General features: G+C 34.1%; 1 protein-coding gene across 4 annotated transcripts in view; it reads right to left on the bottom strand.

Moving 5' to 3' along the window:
• BRWD3 (bromodomain and WD repeat domain containing 3) overlaps positions 1–9833 on the bottom strand; it is a 187783-nt gene that overhangs the window by 164057 nt on the left and 13893 nt on the right. For all 4 annotated transcript variants that reach the window (XM_032387928.1, XM_032387930.1, XM_032387929.1 and 1 more), the window contains exon 6: positions 9611–9709. In XM_032387928.1, the coding sequence (XP_032243819.1) occupies positions 9611–9709 (99 nt within the window). The remainder of the gene's footprint in view (positions 1–9610; positions 9710–9833) is intronic.

The following is a 9833-nucleotide window of genomic DNA, read 5'->3' as shown; positions in this document are numbered from 1 at the left end:
AAGAAAGAAAGAAAGAAAGAAAGAAAGAAAGAAAGAAAGAAAGAAAGGAAAAAGAATGAATCTCAAGTGGACTCTAGCTGATTGTGGAGCCCTCAGGTCTCCACCTCAAGATCCCGAAATCATGACCTGAACCAAAATCAAGAGTTGAACTCTTAACTGACTGAGCCACCCAGGTGCCCCACAAGGTAAATTATTTTTAATTACCCTAGAGATTCAGCAGTTTAGTACTGACAAAAAGCACCACTCTCCCTCTCCTCCCAAAACAGAAAAAAAAAAAATATATATTTCTGTACTTAAACCAGAAAATCATTAGCCATAGGAGACTTTCACTACCAAGATGAACTCATTGAATTCTACTGCTTATATCACAGGAAATATCTGATCAATGATGCTAAGAGATATAATATTTAACCAAAGCCAGGTAACTACCATACCTGCTGGGAGAAACAGTATATTATTAACTTGGCATCAAGCTCCAGATAAAACAAAAATATACAAATTGGTGATATTATCTGGTTTTTAATATACATCAGTCACATAACAAGAGGAATTTTACCTGTCATCCACAATCTACTAATGTGCTATAGCTAGTGTTCATGAAATCCTTGTATAATTTTCTAACTTTTCATTTTTAAACTTTAAGACAGATTATATAAAAAAACAGAATATTTCCAATTCTTCTGTAAATGACACTGAAAGATAAAATGAACTAGTTTTTTTAACCATAGGTCAAGCTAACTTCATATCCAAAGAAGCCATAAACAACGCAGAGAGTTTAAATATGACTCATTACCAGTAACACTGGAAAGTAGCGGGTCTAGCTATTTTAAAGAATAATCTCAACCCAATTTTGGTAGGCCAGCCTTATGAAGGAAATGAAGAACAGAGGATATCACCAAAATCATATTCTAATAGAATACCTGTTGGATCAAGAAATGTTTTAAAATCCATTAAAACAACTTCAAAACAATAAAGCAAAGTTTTGAACTTCTAAGAAATAGTAGCTACACACCTACCTCAAAGATAAATCTCACAAATGTGGGGGTTGGGTGGAGGATGAAGTAGAGAGAGAGTGCTTTCAGCAAAAGCTTAAGACTGAATCAAAAACAGTACCAGAGGCTCAGCCAATAACTGCTAACCAAAAAACAGTCTTAAGGCTTTATTCACACAAAGCAAAAAGGACTATTGTTCACAAATCAGGCTTCTTTTTTTTTAAGATTTTATTTTATTTATTTGAAAGAGAGAGACAGATAGTGACAGAGATAGTGAGAGAGAGCACAAGCGGGGAGGAGAGGGAGAAGCAGACTCCCCGCTGAGCAGGGAGCCTGACATGGGGCTAAGATCCTAGGACCCTGGGATCATGACCTGAGCCGAAGGCAGACACTTAACTGACTGAGCCACCCAGGTGTGCCCACAAATCAGGCTTCTAATACCACACCCATCACCATCAATATCATCTTCAAATACAAGATTTTTCAGAAAACAAGATATATTTAAAAGCTAAAATAAATTTGGATTAGTCTTTTCTCTTTTACAAAAAAGTCACCTGATCAACATTTACAGTTTTATTTTTTTTAATTTTAATCAGAAAATAGAATCATAGCAAATATGCAAACTTATTGTTTAAAATGAACTTGAACTGGGGAGCTTGGTTGGTTCAGTCGGTTAAGGGTCTGCCTTCGGCTCAAGTCATTATCCCAGGGTCCTGGGATGGAGCCCTGGGTCAGGCTCCAGGGAGCCTGCTTCTCCCTCTCCCTCTGCCCCTCTGCCCTGCTTATGCTCTCTCTCGGATAAATAAATCTTTATAAATTAATTAATTAATTTAAAAATGCACTTGAACATAATGGCTCCTATAAGTAGAGAGGATAATAAACTAAGAAAATACTCTTTTAAGAACAGTGGAAAGTGACTCATGAAATTTAGTGTCAATTCTAGATTTACAATGACTAGTAATATTTTTTGTGTATAGCTTGGTTTGAGGGTTCCCAGAAAAAACTCTAACAACTAAACAAAAAAAAGTGTTATAAAAGAAGCCAGAAAAAGAGCAGAAACAAATTTCAATAAAACCTGAAACCTACAGTAAAAGCACAAGACTACAGAATTATTTCTTTCATGGATTTGATGCTACTATGGATCAAATTATGTCTCTGAAACCTTAACCACACAGAACAGCTTTACAGTCTTTAAGGTTCATGCCATTCCCACCCTACAACACTCATCCACACTATAATTTAAATTACACCAGTAAGTGCCACAGAGTATTGACATTCATGATCACTGAATGTCTTATTCCTAGGATAATATTAAGTGAGATATAGCAAATAAACAGTATTTCTAACTCCATTCAACCTTTCTGCAAAGTTCACTTAATATAATTTGGGAATAAATATCCTAAATCTTTATTTCACTATCTTCTAAACCATTTAACTGCATTTGGTTTTTATACACAGATGTTTTATTAGGCTGCCTTTTCCTCCAACTAAACAAATCTGAAACTGTTTTATAGCTTACCTTTATGAACTATAAATATGAAGTTCTATTTCTGTAAGGTACTGAGTAAAATGTATAAAGCAAATACTAAAAGATTCTTTTAGAATGCTTTGGTGTATGTTGAAAGAAAAAGCTAAAGAAATGACAAAGAATAATGATGAAGGGAAAGAATGTCCAAAATAGGAATAGAGAAATTCTTTTTTATGATACTTTACATGATGATACTAAGACTCATATAATAAAAGCTGTTTTTCTTTCAGATAAAGAAACAAATTATTAATACTGATATTAATACAATATTGATTCCAGAAATGGGTACAAACGAGAAATTCATGAGCTGTATAAAACCATTTCAATGCCTTTAAAAGGGATGCTTAAGTTTCCATGTGGCAGCAATTATACTACTTCTATTCATGTAATATTTAGTGAGCACTCACAATGTAGCACTTAAAAAAAGACTGAGTTTATTTTCCAGTCTAATTACTTGCAGGTGTGACAAGAAACCCCCTGCTCCTCTCCAGATACATAAAAGTAATGACTTCAGAATCAACTAGTTTCATGCACAATTATGTGACTACAAAAAGGAGGAAGATGGTAAGTGGAGAGAAGGAGACAAGGAAAAGCAAGGCCTGGCAAAAGTGTTATCCATGGGCAAGAGATAAGAAATACACAAAATTAGAGAGGGAGGATGACACATATTCCTGGCAGAAACCCAGTCACCTCAGCCAAATAAAAAATTTTAATTAGACTTTCTTTCAGTTTACATTTTCATATTAACAAGAGGCGAGTTTCCCACCTCCAAGTGAATTATGGGTTTAAGTGTGACATATAACCATACAACGGCCACTAAGTCAAGAGCCAATCAACGCTAAATGGAAACTTATGGTAATATATAAATATTAATTTGACTTTAGAGTTAATGCAAACCTCCTGAGCTATATACAGTATAAATTACAGGCCTACTATGTAAATTATAGGACAATGCTATATATCAATTTTACTAAAGATAAAAGAGAAAAAAAAAAGGTTTAAAAATAGTCCTGTCATGGGCACCTGGGTGGCTCAGTTGGTTGAGCGGCTGCCTTCGGCTCAGGTCATGATCCTGGAGTCCCTGGATCGAGTCTCGCATCAGGCTCCCTGCTCGGCGGGGAGCCTGCTTCTCCCTCTGACCCTCCCCCCCTCTCATGTGCTCTCTCTCTCATTCTCTCTGTCTCAAATAAATAAATAAAATCTTAAAAAAAAAAAAATAGTCCTGTCATATCATGCCCTTAATTCAGTTTAGAAACGTTAAGTATGCACATTTGTTCCTCGGGTAATAATGTCAGTCTCAAACTAGAATAAACAAGCCATCCTGCCATCATTTCTACAGATAATTTTATGGAAATTGTTTAGAATATAATAATTAGGAAAATTTCTGAAACAGTTACCATGATAGAAAATAACTGTAAGACTAGTTCTTTCAAATATTCATTTCAAATGGACATGAAACAGACTTTTGAAATTACTCTGAGAAACAAACTGAGGGTTCTAGAGGGGAGAGGAGTGGGGGGATGGGTTAGCCTGGTGATGGGTATTAAAGAGGGCACGTACTGAATGGAGCACTGGGTGTTATACACAAACAATGAATCACGGAACACTACATCAAAAACTAATGATGTAATGTATGATGATTAACATAACATAATATAGTAAAATAAAAACTAAAAAAAAAAAAGAAATTACTTCTGTACTGAAAAACTAGCTCAGTAGCAGAGTTGTGTTTGTGTGAAATTTTATTTTCAAATTTTAGTGCAACTACTTACAAAGTTTCCAAAACAAATACTGATCTTTAAAGGAATGAAGAAACAACAATATTTTGTGATTATAATACAAGATCTCAAATGATATTACAAACATTAATTACATATGCTCCAGGATTTTTTTGAGTGGCGTTAAGTATTAATACTGTTTTGAATTTAGTTCAATTTTCTTCCTTTGATTTAATTTTGGCATAATGCAAACCCAATTTGATTAGTCAAGCATACAGCTAATGAAATGGCATGACTGGAGCTTAGATTTGTAATAACATAAATATCATAGGCACCTTTGCTCTTTCCCTATAGGGATTTGGAAAATCACCCTTGGTAAACTTAAGTACACATATATGTAAAGTATTACAGTAGTTAGTCTATGCTATGCCATGCTCCCTCACCTCCATTTCATTAAATTACTAAATAACATTGTTGATTAACTGCACAAAGGATGGGAACATTTGAATAAATAATCCCATATTGTGGAAAGTCTAGATAAGTTCAGAATTTTATTGTTTTTAGCCAAAGGCAACTGTGAAACTCATTAGAAAGAAGTGGCACAATATTATCTTTGAAGTGAGTTACTAAAATCGAAAGAAGAAAAGCTAAAGGTAGTTTCTAAGTACAAAAGTAGAAAACATTCCAGGTTAAATTTGTAAAATGAATCATTAGTCAATACATTATTACTAAATTATGTACCTATCCAGGAAGCTGCTTACTGGTTTTCATATTGTTCTAGATCTTCACTGTCCATTATAGTAGTCAGTAGCCATATGTGGTTATAGACTTTAAAACTGGTAAAAATTCTATAAAATTAAAAAATTGAGTTCCTTGGATACAACAGCCATATGTACCTACTGTTTTGGATGGCATCAAATAGAACATCTCCATTATTACAGAAATTTCTATTGGGTAGCACTATACTACATAAAATACCAGTTAAAATGAGCCCCAAAAACTAACTGGTGTAAGTCTAACTATACTGGATAAAATTAAAAAGTAGGACATATCTATTTATGATAAAAGTTCTATGCAAAGTAGGAACAGAAAGGAATATTCTCAAACTGATAAAGGCATCTACAACCATACTTAACGGTGAAAGACAGCCTGCTCTCCCCCTAAAATCAGGAACTAGGGAAGGATGTCCAGTCTCATCACTTCAATTCACCATTATACCTGAAGCACTAGCAGTTCACTAGTGCATGACAAAGAACCATAAGGCAGACAAGATTAGAAAGGAAAAGTAAACCTGTCTTTATTTGTAGACAATGTGATCATCTATGTAGAGAATTCCGAAGAATCTAAAAAAAAAATGCTATTAGATCTAGTCAATGAATTTAGCAAGATCAATGTACAAAAACGAAAACAAAAACCATTTCTATTTACTATCAAAAAAACAACTATAAATTTGAAAATTTAAAATAGCACCAAAAAAACATGAAACCCTTAGGAAAAAAATTCACAATAGATGTGCAAAACCTGTACAATGAAAGCTACAAAATACTGCTGTGAGAAATTATAGAAGACTTAAATAAATGGGAAATTATACCATGTTCCTGGATTGTAAAGTTCAATGTTGTTAAGATGTTACTTTTCCCCAAAATTATCTACAGATTCAATGTAATCCCAAACAAAATCCTAGTTGTTTTTTTGGTAGAAATTGGGAAGCTAATTCTAAAATTATACATTTCTGGTAGGAATACAAAATGGGATAGCCACTTTCAAAATAATTTGGCAGTTTCTTAAAAAGTTAAATCCATACTTACCACATGATCCAACAATCCCATTAACTAGATATTTACCCAAGAGAAATGAAAATCAATGTTCATGCAGATATATATATAAGAAAGTTTATAGCAGCTTTATTTAAAATAGCCAAAATCTGAAACACCTCAAATGCCTATCAGTTGATGAATTAACAAACATATCATGGTATATCCATCCATACAATGAAATACTGCTTGGTAATAAAAAGGAATAAATTACTGATACATGAAATGACATGCATAAATCAAAAAAGCACTAGGTTCTAAGCAAAATCAGATATAAACAAAAGGCTACATGCTTGTTATTTCATTTAGATGAAATTGTAAATGAGGCAAAAGTAGAGTGGACAGAGAGGTTCCTGGTTTCCATGAATACAGGGAGGGGCAGAGGATTGACTGCAATGAGACATGAGAAAATTCAGAAGGTGACAGAATGTTCTACATTTTTATTGTGCTGTTAGTTATACAAATGTATATGTTTGTCAAAACTCATTGGACTATATACTTAAAAAGAAAAAAATTTATTTTATATGAATTATACCATAATATATTTGACTTAAAAAATAAAAGTAATAAGGGTGCCTGGGTGGCTCAGTCACTTAAGTATCCAACTCTTAATTTTGGCTCAAGTCATGATCTCAGGGTCCTGAGATGCAGCCCCACATCAGGGTCCCCACTCAGCGAGGAGTTTCCTTCCTCCTTCTCCCTCTGCCCCTCCCCCTCCACCCACGCACACACACACTCTCTCTCTAAAAATAAATAAATAAATCAAAATAAAGAAATAAATGTAACATGGCTAATCTTCTATCTTTGGTGCTCTATAAGTACAGATCTGTTATACCAAGGAAATATGGTGTAGAAATAGACTGTTTGGAAGGCAAGCAGTATAAGTTATGCCAGTCCCATACTTCTCTGGACTTTAGCTTTTTCTGGTGTAAATAGGGGCTTATAACCCAGTTTCTCAAGTCTGTTTCCAGGAAATTTTTAGAATGTTGCAGGTATTTTGAGAAAAGGGTTTCTACTGTCAAATTATTTAGGAAATATTCCCCATAAGGCGATTCACAATGCATTTAGCATATGAAAGGCTCTGCGCAGTCCTAGATGCATTCATTTTTTTCTATAATTTTTTAAACTCAGTTTCCCACATTTACTTGACCAAGGAAAATTTCTATCAAAAAATGGTGTTGGGGCGCCTGGGTGGCTCAGTCGTTAAGCGTCTGCCTTCGGCTCAGGTCATGATCCTAGGGTCCTGGGATTGAGCCCCGCATCGGGCTCCCTGCTCGGCTGGAAGCCTGCTTCTCCCTCTCCCACTCCCCCTGCTTGTGTTCCCTCTCTCGCTGTGTCTCTCTCTGTCAAATAAATAAATAAAATCTTAAAAAAAAAAAATGGTGTTGCTGGGGCGCCCAGGTAGCTCAGTCAGTTAAGCATACAACTCTTGATTTTGGCTCAGGTCATGATCCCAGGGTAGTGAGATGGAGCCTGCTGAAAATTCTCTCTTTCCCTCTCTCTCTGCCCCTCCAACCCCCTCCCCCTGCTCTCTCTCTCTCAAAAAATAAATAAAAAAAATAATTTTTAAAAACAGTATTGCTAAAGTTCTAAGATTCATTGATTAAACTTTTAAGATTACCTTCTTGATTAAGTTTAAGACTTATTTCTTTATTAGAGACAGAACACACACACACACACACACACACACACACACACACACACACGAGTGAGTTGGGGGAGGGGCGGATGGAGAGACTCTTTCAAGCAGACCCCTTAATGAGCACAGGGCCCAACAGGAGGCTCAATCTCAGGACCCATGATCATGACCCATGAGATCACAACCTGAGCTGAAACCAAGAGTCAGATGCTTAAGGAACGGAGGCACGCAGGTGTCCACCTTCTGGATTAAGTTTTATTTGCATTGGGAAACTATAAAACTGATTGATTTTAAAGTAGCTATGCAGAACTATACCCCTTAATGAGAAAACTTAAGTCACAAATTTTAAAATACTTCTTATTCATCTTGCTACTTTCCTAGTCAACTCCTCTGAGTTTTTACCAGGTTCTGAATTCTAAATATCCTAAACTTAGATATTTTTGACTAGTATATACTACATGAAAATACATCATGGTTGAATTATCTCTATTGTAATAACTCTTCAAATAACAGGGCAGAATTAAGAATGTGAAAGCATCAATGCCAGGAACACTAAAATTCCTGAGCAATTACAATAAAAATAACAAAGTGATCCACGTCAGAATGTAAGTGTTCACTGTACAAAACTGGTAGAAGTTTGAATGTATGTAGTTAAAATAGTTTTTAAAAAGGGAAGGGAAAAAAGACTAAAGAAAGATGGAAAACCTAATACTCTGAATACTGCTCTTCAGCACTTTACATGTGACCACTGAAAGAAATATAAAGCATTACAAATAATGTTGATAATGTGGTTAAAAATATTGTAGCTTTTGAACATAAATAAATGCATGAATAATAAGAGCCATCTTAATTCAAGTCAGTAAGTTAATTATGAATAAAGCTTTAGGAGAAGTGAACACTGTAAAATTCTAAAGGGTAAACAAACCACCCCTAAAAATGGAAAAAAATGTTAGAAATGCCATATCCAATTAGACCCAAAACAGTAGTCTTCTTCACCCAGTAACATCCAGGCTATGGAAGAGTACTGTTAGTAATGTATACTGAAGTATCTAATTTACTTCAATAACCCTTATGAATCTTTATCAATAATTTTGTCTAAATAACTTTTGAAATTATTTCTAGCCTAAATTTGTTTAACCTCTTGGGGTAAATAACTTCTATAAGCTTATTATATAAAATAGTATTCCTTTTAAAAAGTACTTTTATTTTTCAATTTGAATTTAAGGAATATTCTCTAGGCCCTAGGCACTATATAAAATAATTTTTTAGAAGAGTAAGAAAATAGGGAAGCAGAGTGGCAATTACTCATCTAACTGTTTATACATTCTTTTTAAGAGTTAAATTTTAGTACAAATGGTTTTGTAGCTAGGTCTCCTTGGAAACCACTAGTAGTATTTCTCCATAATGGTCTGGCCAGAGATGCCCCAGGAATAATCTGAATGGAACATGGAAATTTCAGTAAACTTTAAAAAGAGGAAGGGTGATTTTTTTTTGTTTTAATAAAGACATATAAAATTTATCACATCATTATGTTTAGCAAACAGATATAAGCAGAATATATTTTGTTTTGTTCTGAAAGTTATCTTTACATAGTTCCCTGTAAAATCTTTAAGTTCAGCACATAGATATGTAAACAGACATCCATATGGTTAAAAACACGTATAGTATATAAAAAAGGAAATTCTTCTGCTAAGAAAGAAAGAAAAAAAGAAAGAAAGAAAAAAAAACAAGATCACAAAACCATAACTACATTAAATAAAAATGCTTTAAAAAAGTTAGACCAACCATGAAACTCCTCAAGAATGTAAGCAGCTTTTTTATATTTCAAATTTAATTCTGGTACCTATTTTTGGCTGTATAATGAGTTCAGGAAGAAACAAATCAAGAATATGTTCATAGTTCATATGGACATTACTCACCCACATTTGGAGGTTTCACATAATTTACAGGTAGTTCTGGAGGTCTGCCTCTATGTAGAGCTGCAAAAGCAGACCCATTCCATAGTGTACTCTTACAGTCTATTCAAAAAGATTCAAAAGTTAGTCAAGAAATAGAACAGTGTTTTTTTAAGTTGTACCTCAGAGGTAAATGTCTGTTTTCAATTTCATTTGTTGGAATATATTTTTAACTATTAATACCACA

This window comes from Phoca vitulina, unplaced genomic scaffold (assembly GCF_004348235.1).
Source record: "Phoca vitulina isolate PV1807 unplaced genomic scaffold, GSC_HSeal_1.0 scaffold51, whole genome shotgun sequence".
NCBI lineage: Eukaryota > Metazoa > Chordata > Mammalia > Carnivora > Phocidae > Phoca > Phoca vitulina.
The sequence above is the reverse complement of the archived record's forward strand: the minus strand, read 5'-3'. Positions and strand labels throughout refer to the sequence as shown.